Source organism: Chiloscyllium plagiosum, unplaced genomic scaffold (assembly GCF_037043375.1).
Source record: "Chiloscyllium plagiosum isolate Xiang-an unplaced genomic scaffold, Cpla_swu_hap1 HiC_scaffold_18, whole genome shotgun sequence".
Classification (NCBI taxonomy): Eukaryota; Metazoa; Chordata; class Chondrichthyes; order Orectolobiformes; family Hemiscylliidae; genus Chiloscyllium; species Chiloscyllium plagiosum.
Window position 1 is genome coordinate 74,963,023 of NW_028270156.1, and position 15,479 is coordinate 74,978,501.

Below are 15,479 nucleotides of genomic sequence, written 5' to 3' on the forward strand. Positions count from 1 at the left end.
CTGTGACAGTGTTCCCTCACTGGGAGAGTGTTCCCTCACTGGGAGAGTGTTCCCTCACTGGGACAGTGTTCCCTCACTGGGAGAATGTTCCCTCACTGTGAGAGTATTCCCTCACTGGGAGAGTGCTCCCTCACTGGGAAAGTGTTCCCTCACTGGGAGAGTGTTCCCTCACTTGGACAGTGTTCCCTCACTGGGGAGAGTGTTCCCTCACTGGGAGAGTGTTCCCTCACTGGGACAGTGTTCCCTCATTGGGGAGAGTGTTCCCTCACTGGGACAGTGTTCCCTCACTGGGGAGAGTGTTCCCTCACTGGGACAGTGTTCCCTCACTGTGACAGTGTTCCCTCACTGGGAGAGTGTTCCCTCACTGGGAGAGTGTTCCCTCACTGGGACAGTGTTCCCTCACTGGGAGAATGTTCCCTCACTGGGAGAGTATTCCCTCACTGGGAGAGTGTTCCCTCACTGGGACAGTGTTCCCTCACTGGGAGAGTGTTCCCTCACTGGGAGAGTATTCCCTCACTGGGACAGTGTTCCCTCACTGGGAGAATGTTCCCTCACTGGGAGAGTGTTCCCTCACTGGGAGAGTGCTCCCTCACTGGGAAAGTGTTCCCTCACTGGGAGAGTGTTCCCTCACTGGGAGAGTGCTCCCTCACTGGGAAAGTGTTCCCTCACTGGGAGAGTGTTCCCTCACTGGGAGAATGTTCCCTCACTGGGAGAGTGTTCCCTCACTGGGAGAGTGTTCCCTCACTGGGAAAGTGCTCCCTCACTGGGAGAGTGTTCCCTCACTTGGACAGTGTTCCCTCACTGGGAGAATGTTCCCACACTGGGAGGGAGTGATGTGGAAGCACACTTTGTGCTGTGAGCTGGAGGGAGTGTGGATTTTGGATTTGAGATGGTTGGTACTTGTACAGGGTGAAGATTGTTATTTGTGGGAGTTGAATACTCAATGTGTCTGGTGACGGCAGGCTGTGCTATCTCTCATGAGGCAGAATAATCCTGCACATTCTGTGGGACCAGTAGAAAGCTCTCTTTACTCTCAGTCCTGTTTGGAGTGAGTCAAACCAAATTGATCAGGATGGGCATGTGACTGGGTCACAACCGACAGGGACCTGAGAGATCAACACCGAACCAGCTTGCCAGATAGATCCCGGATCAGTGGAGCCACTAGTGAGCAGAAGAGATCTCCCCAGAGCTGCCGATCTGCCTGATCACTGGTGTGACCTTGATGTGCCGTGTACACTGAGGCCAGCAGCAATTGTTCAAAGATGTCCATTTCAAAGGTTTCTCCCGAACTTGGAATCTCTTCCAGCGTTTTCCAGAGTGCAGCACGGTCCTTAGGGAACTGGGTGTTCATGATGTTGAGGAAGATGGGAGCTGCTCGCGTTGATGCTAACTCCTCGTCCATCAGACTGACCATGTTCCTCTCATCAATGATCAGACCACCAGCAAGGAACTGAGCACAGAGAGACACAGGCAGAAAGATATCACCCTCCAAACTCAGCCGTCACCTCCCCCCTCAACCTCCATCCTCCACCCATCCCCCCCAACCTCACCCCATCTCCCCCCAACCTCACCCCATCTCCCCCCAACCTCCCCCAATTCCCCCAAACTCCCCCATCAACCCCCAAGCTCCCCCATCAACCCCCAAGCTCCCCCATCTCCCCACAACCTCCCCATCTCCCCCCAAACTCCCCCCAACCTCCCCCATCTCCCCCCAACCTCCCCCATCTCCCCCCAACCTCCCCCAACTCCCCCAACCTCCCCCCTTCTCCCCCCAACCTCCCCCAACTCCCCCAACCTCCCCATCTCCCCCAACCTCCCCCAACTTCCCCAATCTCCCCCCATCTCCCCCCAACCTCACCCCATCTCCCCCAACCTCCCCATCTCCCCAACCTGCCCCCATCAACCCCCAACCTACCCCCATCTCCCCTCCAACCTCCCCATCTCCCTCCACCCTCCCCTCATCTCCCCCAACCTCCCCATCTCCCCAACCTGCCCCCATCAACCCCCAACCTACCCCCATCTCCCCTCCAAATTCCCCCATCTCCCCCCAACCTCCCCTCATCTCCCCGAACCCCCCCATCTCCCCCCAACCTCCCCATGACCCCTCCAACCTACCCCATCTCCCCCAAACTCACCCCATCCCCCCAATCTCTCCCATCACCCCTCCAACCTCCCCATCTCCCCCCAACCTCACCCCATCTCCCACCGACCTCCCCTCATCTCCCCTCCAACCTCCCCCATCTCCCCCCAACCTCCTCCCATCTCACCCCAACCTCCCCCCATCTCCCCCCAACCTCCCCCCATCTCCCCCCAACCTCCCCTCATCTCCCCTCCAACCTCCCCCATCTCCCCCAACCTCCCCATCTCCCCCAACCTCCCCCATCTCCCTCCAACCTCCCCATCTCCCTCCCAACATCCCCATCGCCCCTAACCTCCCCCATCTGCCCCCAACCTCCCCCATTTCCCCCAACCTCCCCTCATCTCCCTCCAACCTCCCCATCTCCCCCAACCTCCCCATCTCCCCCAATCTCCCCCCATCTCCCCCCAACCTCCCCATCTCCCTGAAACTCCCCCATCTCCCCCCAACCTCCCCATCTCCCCAACCTCCCCCATTTCCCCCAACCTCCCCCACCTCCCCCCAACCTCCCCCATTTCCCCCAACCTCCCCCACCTCCCCCCAACCTCCCCCATCTCCCCCAACCTCCCCCATCTGCCCCCAAACCTCCTCCATTTCCCCCAACCTCCCCCACCTCCCCACAACCTGCCCCATCTCCCCCAACCTTCCCTCATCTCCCTCCAACCTCCCCATCTCCCCTCCAACCTCCCTCACCTCCCTCATGCTCCCCTCATCACCCCCTAACCTCACCCCATCTCCCTCCCAATCGCCCCATCTCCACCCAGCCTCCCCATCTCCCTCCAAACTCCCCTCATCTCCCCCCAACCTCCCCCATCTCCCCCCAACCTCCCCTCATCTCCCCAACTCCCCCATCTCCCCCCAACCTCACCCATCTCCCCCAACCTTCCCTCATCTTCCCCCAACCTCCCCATCCCACCCCAACCTCTCCTGATCTCCGCCCAACCTCCCTCACCTCCCCCCAACCTCCCCTCATCTCACCCAAACTCCCCCATCTCCCCCAACCTCCCCCATCTCCCCCAACCTCCTCCCATCTCCCCCCAACCTCCCCATCTCCCCCAACCTCCCAACATCGCCCCCCAACCTCCCCATCTCCCCCAACCTCCCCCATCCCCCCCAACCTCCCACATCTCACCCAACCTCCCCCCATCGCCCCCCAACCTCCCCATCTCCCCCAACCTCCCCATCTCCCACAACCTCCCCCATCTCCCCAACCTCCCCATCTCCACCCAACTTCCCCATCCCCCCGCAACCTCCCCCATCTCCCCCAACCTCCCCCCATCGTCCGCCAACCTCCCCGTCTCCCCCAACCGCCCCTAATCTCCCCCCATCTGCCCCCAACCTCCCCCATTTCCCCCAACCTCCCCCACCTCCCCCCAACCTCCCCATCTCCTCCAACCTCCCCTCATCTCACTCCAAACTCCCCCATCTCCCCTCCAACCTCCCTCACCTCCCCCATCCTCCCCTCATCTCCCCCTAACCTCACCCCATCTCCCTCCCAACCGCCCCATCTCCCCCCAGCCTCCCCTCATCTCCCTTCAAACTCCACTCATCTCTCCCCAACCTCCCCTGATCTCTACCCAACCTCCCTCACCTCCCCCTAACCTCCCACCATCTCACCCAAACTCCCCCATCTCCCCCAACCTCCCCATCTCCCCCAACCTCCCCCATCTCCCTCCAACCTCCCCAATCTCCCCTCCAACCTCCCCATCTCCCCCAACCTCCCCCATCTGCCCCCAACCTTCCCCATTTCCCCCAACCTCCCCCAACTCCCCACAACCTCCCCTATCTCCCCCAACCTTCCCTCATCTCCCTCCAACCTCCCCATCTCCCCTCCAACCTCCCCCATCTCCCCCCAACCTCCTCCCATCTCACCCCAACCTCCCCCCATCTCCCCCCAACCACCCCCCATCTCCCCCCAACCTCCCCTCATCTCCCCTCCAACCTCCCCCATCTCCCCTCCAACCTTCCCCATCTCCCCCCAACCTCCCCCATCTCCCCCAACCTCCCCCATCTCCCCCCAACCTCCCCATCTCCCTCCCAACATCCCCACCGCCCCTAATCTCCCCCATCTGCCCCCAACCTCCCCCATTTCCCCCAACCTCCCCTCATCTCCCTCCAACCTCCCCATCTCCCCCAACCTCCCCATCTCCCCCAATCTCCCCCTCATCTTCCCCCAACCTCCCCATCCCACCCCAACCTCTCCTGATCTCCGCCCAACCTCCCTCACCTCCCCCCAACCTCCCCTCATCTCACCCAAACTCCCCCATCTCCCCAACCTCCCCCATCTCCCCCAACCTCCTCCCATCTCCCCCCAACCTCCCCATCTCCCCCAACCTCCCAACATCGCCCCCCAACCTCCCCATCTCCCTCAACCTCCCCCATCCCCCCCAACCTCCCACATCTCCCCCAACCTCCCCCCATCGCCCCCCAACCTCCCCATCTCCCCCAACCTCCCCATCTCCCACAACCTCCCCCATCTCCCCAACCTCCCCATCTCCCCCCAACTTCCCCATCCCCCCGCAACCTCCCCCATCTCCCCCAACCTCCCCCCATCGTCCGCCAACCTCCCCGTCTCCCCCAACCTCCCCATCTCCCCCAATCTCCCCCCATCTGCCCCCAACCTCCCCCATTTCCCCCAACCTCCCCCCATCGTCCGCCAACCTCCCCGTCTCCCCCAACCGCCCCTAATCTCCCCCCATCTGCCCCCAACCTCCCCCATTTCCCCCAACCTCCCCCACCTCCCCCCAACCTCCCCATCTCCTCCAACCTCCCCTCATCTCACTCCAAACTCCCCCATCTCCCCTCCAACCTCCCTCACCTCCCCCATCCTCCCCTCATCTACCCCCTAACCTCACCCCATCTCCCTCCCAACCGCCCCATCTCCCCCCAGCCTCCCCTCATCTCCCTTCAAACTCCACTCATCTCTCCCCAACCTCCCCTGATCTCTGCCCAACCTCCCTCACCTCCCCCCAACCTCCCACCATCTCACCCAAACTCCCCCATCTCCCCCAACCTCCCCCATCTCCCCCAACCTCCTCCCATCTCCCCCCAACCTCCCCATCTCCCCCAACCTCCCAACATCGCCCCCCAACCTCCCCATCTCCCCCAACCTCCCCCATCCCCCCCAACCTCCCACATCTCCCCCAACCTCCCCCCATCGCCCCCCAACCTCCCCATCTCCCCCAACCTCCCCATCTCCCACAACCTCCCCCATCTCCCCAACCTCCCCATCTCCACCCAACTTCCCCATCCCCCCGCAACCTCCCCCATCTCCCCCAACCTCCCCCCATCGTCCGCCAACCTCCCCGTCTCCCCCAACCGCCCCTAATCTCCCCCCATCTGCCCCCAACCTCCCCCATTTCCCCCAACCTCCCCCACCTCCCCCCAACCTCCCCATCTCCTCCAACCTCCCCTCATCTCACTCCAAACTCCCCCATCTCCCCTCCAACCTCCCTCACCTCCCCCATCCTCCCCTCATCTACCCCCTAACCTCACCCCATCTCCCTCCCAACCGCCCCATCTCCCCCCAGCCTCCCCTCATCTCCCTTCAAACTCCACTCATCTCTCCCCAACCTCCCCTGATCTCTACCCAACCTCCCTCACCTCCCCCTAACCTCCCACCATCTCACCCAAACTCCCCCATCTCCCCCAACCTCCCCATCTCCCCCAACCTCCCCCATCTCCCTCCAACCTCCCCAATCTCCCCTCCAACCTCCCCATCTACCCCAACCTCCCCCATCTGCCCCCAACCTTCCCCATTTCCCCCAACCTCCCCCAACTCCCCACAACCTCCCCTATCTCCCCCAACCTTCCCTCATCTCCCTCCAACCTCCCCATCTCCCCTCCAACCTCCCCCATCTCCCCCCAACCTCCTCCCATCTCACCCCAACCTCCCCCCATCTCCCCCCAACCACCCCCCATCTCCCCCCAACCTCCCCTCATCTCCCCTCCAACCTCCCCCATCTCCCCTCCAACCTTCCCCATCTCCCCCCAACCTCCCCCATCTCCCCCAACCTCCCCCATCTCCCCCCAACCTCCCCATCTCCCTCCCAACATCCCCACCGCCCCTAATCTCCCCCATCTGCCCCCAACCTCCCCCATTTCCCCCAACCTCCCCTCATCTCCCTCCAACCTCCCCATCTCCCCCAACCTCCCCATCTCCCCCAATCTCCCCCTCATCTTCCCCCAACCTCCCCATCCCACCCCAACCTCTCCTGATCTCCGCCCAACCTCCCTCACCTCCCCCCAACCTCCCCTCATCTCACCCAAACTCCCCCATCTCCCCAACCTCCCCCATCTCCCCCAACCTCCTCCCATCTCCCCCCAACCTCCCCATCTCCCCCAACCTCCCAACATCGCCCCCCAACCTCCCCATCTCCCTCAACCTCCCCCATCCCCCCCAACCTCCCACATCTCCCCCAACCTCCCCCCATCGCCCCCCAACCTCCCCATCTCCCCCAACCTCCCCATCTCCCACAACCTCCCCCATCTCCCCAACCTCCCCATCTCCCCCCAACTTCCCCATCCCCCCGCAACCTCCCCCATCTCCCCCAACCTCCCCCCATCGTCCGCCAACCTCCCCGTCTCCCCCAACCTCCCCATCTCCCCCAATCTCCCCCCATCTGCCCCCAACCTCCCCCATTTCCCCCAACCTCCCCCACCTCCCCCCAACCTCCCCATCTCCTCCAACCTCCCCTCATCTCACTCCAAACTCCCCCATCTCCCCTCCAACCTCCCTCACCTCCCCCATCCTCCCCTCATCTCCCCCCTAACCTCACCCCATCTCCCTCCCAACCGCCCCATCTCCCCCCAGCCTCCCCTCATCTCCCTTCAAACTCCACTCATCTCTCCCCAACCTCCCCTGATCTCTGCCCAACCTCCCTCACCTCCCCCCAACCTCCCACCATCTCACCCAAACTCCCCCATCTCCCCCAACCTCCCCATCTCCCCCAACCTCCCCCATCTCCCTCCAACCTCCCCCATCTCCCCTCCAACCTTCCCCATTTCCCCCAACCTCCCCCAACTCCCCACAACCTCCCCTATCTCCCCCAACCTTCCCTCATCTCCCTCCAACCTCCCCATCTCCCCTCCAACCTCCCCCATCTCCCCCCAACCTCCTCCCATCTCACCCCAACCTCCCCCCATCTCCCCCCAACCACCCTCCATCTCCCCCCAACCTCCCCTCATCTCCCCTCCAACCTCCCCCATCTCCCCTCCAACCTCCCCATCTCCCTCCCAACATCCCCACCGCCCCTAATCTCCCCCATCTGCCCCCAACCTCCCCCATTTCCCCCAACCTCCCCTCATCTCCCTCCAACCTCCCCATCTCCCCCAACCTCCCCATCTCCCCCAATCTCCCCCCATCTCCCCCCAACCTCCCCATCTCCCTGAAACTCCCCCATCTCCCCCCAACCTCCCCATCTCCCCAACCTCCCCCATTTCCCCCAACCTCCCCCACCTCCCCCCAACCTCCCCCATTTCCCCCAACCTCCCCCACCTCCCCCCAACCTCCCCCATCTCCCCCAACCTCCCCCATCTGCCCCCAAACCTCCCCCATTTCCCCCAACCTCCCCCACCTCCCCACAACCTGCCCCATCTCCCCCAACCTTCCCTCATCTCCCTCCAACCTCCCCATCTCCCCTCCAACCTCCCCCACCTCCCCACAACCTCCCCCATCTCCCCCAACCTTCCCTCATCACCCCCTAACCTCACCCCATCTCCCTCCCAATCGCCCCATCTCCACCCAGCCTCCCCATCTCCCTCCAAACTCCCCTCATCTCCCCCCAACCTCCCCCATCTCCCCCCAACCTCCCCTCATCTCCCCAACTCCCCCCATCTCCCCCCAACCTCACCCATCTCCCCCAACCTTCCCTCATCTTCCCCCAACCGCCCCATCTCTCCCCAACCTCTCCTGATCTCCGCCCAATCTCCCTCACCTCCCCCCAACCTCCCCTCATCTCACCCAAACTCCCCCAACCTCCCCCATCTCCCCCAACCTCCTCCCATCTCCCCCCAACCTCCCCATCTCCCCCAACCTCCCACCATCGCCCCCCCCAACCTCCCCATCCCCCCCAACCTCCCACATCTCCCCCAACCTCCCCCCATCGCCCCCCAACCTCCCCATCTCCCCCAACCTCCCCCATCTCCCCAACCTCCCCATCTCCCCCCAACCTCCCCATCCCCCCGCAACCTCCCCCATCTCCCCCAACCTCCCCATCTCCCCAATCTCCCCCCAACTGCCCCCAACCTCCCCCTTTTCCCCCAACCTCCCCCAACTGCCCCCAACCTCCCCCTTTTCCCCCAACCTCCCCCACCTCCCCCAACCTCCCCATCTCCTCCAACCTCCCCTCATCTCCCTCCAAACTCCCCCATCTCCCCTCCAACCTCCCTCACGTTCCCATCCTCCCCTCATCTCCCCCCTAACCTCACCCCATCTCCCTCCCAACCGCCCCATCTCCCCCCAGCCTCCCCTCATCTCCCTCCAAACTCCACTCATCTCTCCCCAACCTCCCCTGATCTCCGCCCAACCTCCCTCACCTCCCCACAACCTCCCACCATCTCACCCAAACTCCCCCATCTCCCCCAACCTCCCCATCTCCCCCAACCTCCCCCATCTCCCTCCAACCTCCCCCATCTCCCCTCCAACCTCCCCATCTCCCCCAACCTCCCCCATCTGCCCCCAACCTTCCCCATTTCCCCCAACCTCCCCCAACTCCCCCCAACCTCCCCTATCTCCCCCAACCTTCCCTCATCTCCCTCCAACCTCCCCATCTCCCCCCAGCCTCCCCTCATCTCCCTCCAAACTCCCCTCTTCTCCCCCCAACCTCCCCCCATCTCCCGCCAACCTCCCCTCATCTCCCCAACTCCCCCATCTACCTCCCAACCTCCCCCATCTCCCCCAATCTTCCGCCATCTCCCCCAACCTCCCCATCTCCCCCCAACGTCCACTGATCTCCGCCCAACCTCCCTCACCTCCCCCCAACCTCTCCTCATCTCCCCCCAATCTCCCCTCATCTCCCCCAACCTCCCCCATCTCCCCCAACCTCCCCCCATCGCCCCACAACCTCCCCATCTCCCCCAACCTCCCCCCATCTCCCCCAACCTCCCCCCATCGCCCCACAACCTCCCCATCTCCCCCAACCTCCCCCCATCTCCCCCAACCTCCCCCACCTCCCCCCAACCTCCCCATCTCCCCCAACCTCCCCCCATCTCCCTCCAACCTCCCCCATCTCCCCTCCAACCTCCCTCACCTCCCCCATCCTCCCCTCATCTCCCCCCTAACCTCACCCCATCTCCCTCCCAAACGCCCCATCTCCCCCCAGCCTCCCCTCATCTCCCTCCAAACTCCACTCATCACTCCCCAACCTCCCCTGATCTCCGCCCAACCTCCCTCACCTCCCCCCAACCTCCCACCATCTCACCCAAACTCCCCCATCTCCCCCAACCTCCCCCATCTCCCTCCAACCTCCCGCATCTCCCTCCAACCTCCCCCATCTCCCTCCAACCTCCCCATCTCCCCCAACCTCCCCCATCTCCCTCCAACCTCCCGCATCTCCCTCCAACCTCCCCATCTCTCCTCCAACCTCCCCATCTCCCCCAACCTCCCCCATCTCCCTCCAACCTCCCCCATCTCCCTCCAACCTCCCCATCTCCCCTCCAACCTCCCCATCTCCCCCAACCTCCCCCATCTGCCCCCAACCTTCCCCATTTCCCCCAACCTCCCCCAACTCCCCCCAACCTCCCCTATCTCCCCCAACCTTCCGTCATCTCCCTCCCAACTGCCCCATCTCCCCCCAGCCTCCCCTCATCTCTCTCCAAACTCCCCTCTTCTCCCCCCAACTTCCCCCATCTCCCCCAACCTCACCCATCTCCCCCAACCTCCCCCCATCGCCCCCCAACCTCCCCATCTCCCCCAACCTCCCCATCTCCCCCAACCTCCCCCATCTCCCCCAACCTCCCCCATCTCCCCCAACCTCCCCCCATCTCCCCCAACCTCCCCCATCTCCCCCAACCTCCCCATCCCCCCCAACCTCCCCCATCTCCCCCAACCTCCCCCCCATCGCCCCCCAACCTCCCCGTCTCCCCCAACCTCCCCCATCTCCCCGATTCTCCCCCCATCTGCCCCCAACCTCCCCCATTTCCCCCAACCTCCCCCACCTCCCCTAACCTCCTCATCTCCCCCAACCTCCCCTCATCTCCCTCCAACCGTCCCCATCCTCCCCTCCAACCTCCCTCACCTCCCCATCCTCCCCTCATCTTCCCCCTAACCTCACCCCATCTCCCTCCCAATCGCCCCATCTCCCCAGCCTCCCCTCATCTCCCTCCAAACTCCACTCATCTCTCCCCAACCTCCCCATCTCCCCAACCTCCTCTCATCTCCCCTCTCATCTCCCCCAAGCCTCCCCCATCCGCTCCAACCTCCCCTCATCTCCTCCAAACTTGCCTCATCTCCCCCTAACCTCCTTCATCTCCCCCCAACTTCCCCCATCTCCCCCCCAACCTCCCCTATCTCCCCCAACCACCTCTCATCTCCCTCAACCTCCCTCATCCCCCCCCAACGACCCCTCATCTCCCTCCAACCTCCCCCATCTCCCCCAACCTCCCCTCATCTCCGCCCAACCTCCCTCATCTCCCCCCAACCTCCCCCATCTCCCCCCAACCTCCCAATCACCCCTCCAACCTCCCCATCTCTCCCCAACCTCCCCATCTCCCTCCAAACCTCCCCATCACCCCTCCAACATCCCCATCACTCCTCCAACCTCCCCATCTCCCCCCAACCTCCCCATCACCCCTCCAACCTCCCCATCTCTCCCCCAATGTCCCCATCTACCCAACCTCCCCCATCACCCCTCCAACCTCCCCCAAATCCCCCCAACCTCCCCTCATCTCCCTCCACCCTCCCCTTATCACCCCTCAACCTCCCCATCACCCCTCCAACCTCCCTCATCACCCCTCCAACCTCCCCATCTCCCCCCAACCTCCCCTCATCTCCCCCCAACCTCTCCCCATCTCCCCCAACCTCCCCTCATCTCCCCCCAATGTCCCCATCTCCCCCAAACTCCCCCATCTCCCACCAACCTCCCCATCACCCCTCCCCATCTTCCCCCCCAACCTCCCCATCTCCCTCCCAACCTCCCCATCATCCTTCCAACCTCCCCATCTCCCCCCAACCTCCCCTCATCTCCTCCCAACCTCCCCCATCACCCCTCCAACCTCCCCCATCTCCCCCCAACCTCCCCTCATCTCCCCCCAACCTCACCCCATCTCCCCCAACCTCCCCTCATCTCCCCAACCTCCCCTCATCTCCCCCCAACCTCCCCCATCACCCCTCCAACCTCCCCATCTCCCCCCAACCTCCCCCATCTCCCCCCAACCTCCCCCCATCTCCCCCCAACCTCCCCTCATCTCCCCACAACCTCACCCCATCTCCCTCAACCTCCCCATCTCCCCCCAACCTCCCCCATCTCCCTCCAACCTCCCCATCTCCCTCCCAACCTCCCCCATCTCCCTCCCAACCTCCACCATCTCCCTCCCAACCTCCACCATCACCCCTCCAACCTCCCCCCATCTCCCCCCAACCTCCCCTCATCTCCCCCCAACTTCCCCTCATCTCCCCCCAACCTCCCCTCACCTCCCCCAACCTCCCCATCACCCCTCCAACCTCCCCCATCACCCCCCAACTACCCCTCATGTCCCCCCCAACCTCCCCCATCTCCCCCAACCTGCCCCATCTCCCCCAACCTCCCCCATCTCCCCTCCAACCTCCCCATCTCCCCCAACCTCCTCTCATCTCCGCCAACCTCCCTCATCTCCCCCCAACCACCCCTCATCTCCCTCCAACCTCCCCATCACCCCCCAACCTCCCCTCAACTCCGCCCAACCTCCCTCATTTCTCCCCAACCTCCACTCATCTCCCCCCAACCTCCCCTCACCTCCCGCAACCTCCCCATCACCCCTCCAACCTCCCCCATCACCCCCCAACCGCCCCTCATGTCCCCCCCAACCTCCCCCATCTCCGCCAACCTCCCTCATCTCCCCCAACCACCCCTCATCTCCCTCCAACCTCCCCATCTCCCCCAACCTCCCCTCAACTCCGCCCAACCTCCCTCATTTCTCCCCAACCTCCACTCATTTCCCCCCCAACCTCCCCTCATCTCCCCCCAACCTCCCCCATCTCCCCCCAACCTCCCCATCACCCCTCCAACCTCCCCATCTCCCCCCCAACCTCCCCATCTCCCTCCCAACCTCCCCATCACACCTCCAACCTCCTCATCACCCCTCCAACCTCCCCCATCTCCTCCAACCTCCCCTCATCTCCCCCCAACCTCACCCCATCCCCCCCAACCTCCCCTCATCTCCCCCCAACCTCACCCCCATCTCCCCCAACCTCCCCATCTCCCCCAACCTCTCCCCATCTACCCCAACCTCCCCATCTCCCTCCAAACCTCCCCCATCTCCCTCCCAACCTCCACCATCACCCCTCCAACCTCCCCCCATCTCCCCCCAACCGACCCCCATCTCCCCCCAACCTCCCCTCATCTCCCCCCAACCTCCCCTCACCTCCCCCAACCTTCCCATCACCCCTCCAACCTCCCCCATCTCCTCCAACCTCCCCTCATCTCCCCCGAACCTCACCCCATCCCCCCCAACCTCCCCTCATCTCCCCCCAACCTCACCCCCATCTCCCCTCCAACCTCCCCATCTCCCCCAACCTCCTCTCATCTCCGCCAACCTGCCTCATCTACCCCCAACCACCCCTCATCTCCCTCCAACCTCCCCATCTCCCCCCAACCTCCCCTCAACTCCGCCCAACCTCCCTCACCTCCCCCCAACCTCCACTCATTTCCCCCCCAACCTCCCCTCATCTCCCCCAACCTCCCATCATCTCCCCCCAACTTCCCCCATCTCCCCCAGCCTCCCCATCAATCCTCCAACCTCCCCTCATCTCCCCCCAACCTCCCCTCATCTCGCCCCAACCTCCCCATCACCCCTCCAATCTCCCCAATCTCCCTCCAACCTCCCCCATCACCCCTCCAACCTCCCCTCATCTCCCCCTCAACCTCCCCCATCTCCCCCAACCTCCCCATCACCCCTCTAACCTCCCCCATCTCCCCCCAACCTCCCCTCATCTCCCCCTGAACCTCCCCCATCTCCCCCTCAACCTCCCCCATCTCCCCCAACCTCCCCCATCACCCCTCCAACCTCCCCCATCTCCCCCCAACCTCCCCTCATCTCCCCCCAACCACACCACATCTCCCCCAACCTCCCCTCACTCCCCAACCTCCCCTCATCTCCCCCCAACTGCCCCATCACCCCTCCAACCTCCCCATCTCCCCCCAACCTCCCCATCTCTCCCCAACCTCCCCCCATCTCCCCTCCAACCTCCCCATCTCCCCGCCAACCTCCCCATCTCCCCCTACCTCACCCCATCTCCCCCAACCTCCCCATCTCCCCCCAACCTCCCCCATCTCCCCAAACATCCCTCATCTTCCCCAACCTCCCTCATCTCCCCACCAACCTCCCTCATCTCCCCCAACCTCACCCATCTCCCCCAACCTCCCTCATCTCCCCACCAACATCCCCATCGCCCCCCAATGCCCCCCACCTCTCCCCCAAACTCCACCATCTCTCCCCAACCTCCCCCATCTCCGCCAACCTCCCGTCATCTCCCCCAACCTCACCCCATCTCCCCCCAAACACGCCTCATTTAAAAAGCCCATCCCTCACCTTCCAAACCCCATCCCCATTCACCCCTCACCATCCCTCACCCTCCAAACCTTATCCACATTCACCCCTCACCATCCCTCACCCTCCAAACTCCGTCCTCATTCACCCCTCACCATCCCTCACCCTCCAAACATCTTCCCCATTCACCCCTCACTATTCCCCACCCTCGAAACCCCATTGCCATTCACCCCTCACCTTCCCTCACCCTCCAAACCCCATCCCCATTCACTCCTCATCATCCCTCACCCTCCAAACACAGTCCCCATTCAAACCTCATCATCCCTCACCCTCCAATCTCCGTCCCCATTCACCCCACAACTACCCTCACCCTCGACACCCCATCCCCATTCAACCCTCACCATCCCTCACACTCCAAACCCTGTCCCATTCGCCCCTCACCATCTCTCACCCTTCAAACCCCTTCCCATTCACCCCTCACCATCCCTCACCCTCCAAACCCTGTCCCCATTCACCCCTCACCCTCCAAACACCATCCTCATTCACCCCTCACCATCCCTCACCCTCCAAATCCCGTTCCCATTCACCCCTCACTATCCCCCGCCATCCAAACCCCATCACCATTCACCACTCACCATCCCTCACCCTCCAAACCCCATCCCCATTCACCACTCACCATTCCACACCCTCCAAACGCCCACCTCATTCTTACCCTCACCATCCCTCACCCTCCAAACCACATCCTCATTTACCCCTCACCATCCCTTTCCCTCCAAACCCCATCCTCATTCACCACTCACCATTCCCCACCATCCTAACACCAACCCCATTCTCCCCTCACCATCACTCACCCTCCAAATACCACCCCCATTTACCCCTCTCTATTCCTCACCCTCCAATCCCCGTCCCCATTCTCCCCTCACCATCCCTCACCCTCCAAACCTCATCCCCATTCAACCCTCACTATCCCTCACGCTCCAAATCCCATCCCCTTTCACCCCTCACGAGCTCTCACCCTACAAACCTCATCCCCATTCACCCCTCACCATCCCTCACCCTCCAAATCCCGTCCCCTTTCACCCCTCACGATCCCTCCCCCTCCAAATACCATCTCTATTCACCCCTCGCCATCCATCTCCCTCCAAAATCCCTTCCCCATTCACCCCTCACTAGCCCCCACCCTCCAAACCACATCCTCATTCACCCCTCACCATACCTCACCCTCCAAACGCCATCCACATTCACCACTCACCATTCCCCACCATCCTACCCCAACCCCATTCTCCCCTCACCATCACTCACCTCCAAACCCCGTCCCCATTAACACCTCACAATTCCTCACCCTCCAAACACAGTCCTCATTCACCCCTCACCATCCCTCACCCTCCAACTACCACCTCCATTTACCCCTCTCTATTCCTCACCCTCCAAACCCCATCCCCATTCACCCCTGACCATCCCTCACCCTCCAAACCCCGTCCCCATTTGCCCCTCATCATCCCTCACCCTCCAAACCCCATTCCCATTCACCCCTCACCATCCCTCACCCTCCAAATCCCGTCCGCATTCACCCCTCACCATCCCTCACCCTCCAGACCCTGTCCCCATTCACCCCTCACCATCTCTCACCCTCCAAACCCCACCCCCATTCACCCCT

At 63.3% G+C, this 15,479-nt stretch overlaps 1 protein-coding gene across 1 annotated transcript in view; it reads right to left on the reverse strand.

Annotated features, from left to right (window-relative positions):
- Positions 1-636: 636 nt before the first annotated feature.
- Positions 637-15,479, reverse strand: part of LOC148147008 (protein FAM180A-like) — a 100,140-nt gene continuing 85,297 nt past the window's right edge. Inside the window, exon 3 of the mRNA XM_087996804.1 lies at positions 637-1,450. Coding sequence (XP_087852930.1) covers positions 1,115-1,450 — 336 coding nt within the window. The 3' untranslated portion in view covers positions 637-1,114. The remainder of the gene's footprint in view (positions 1,451-15,479) is intronic.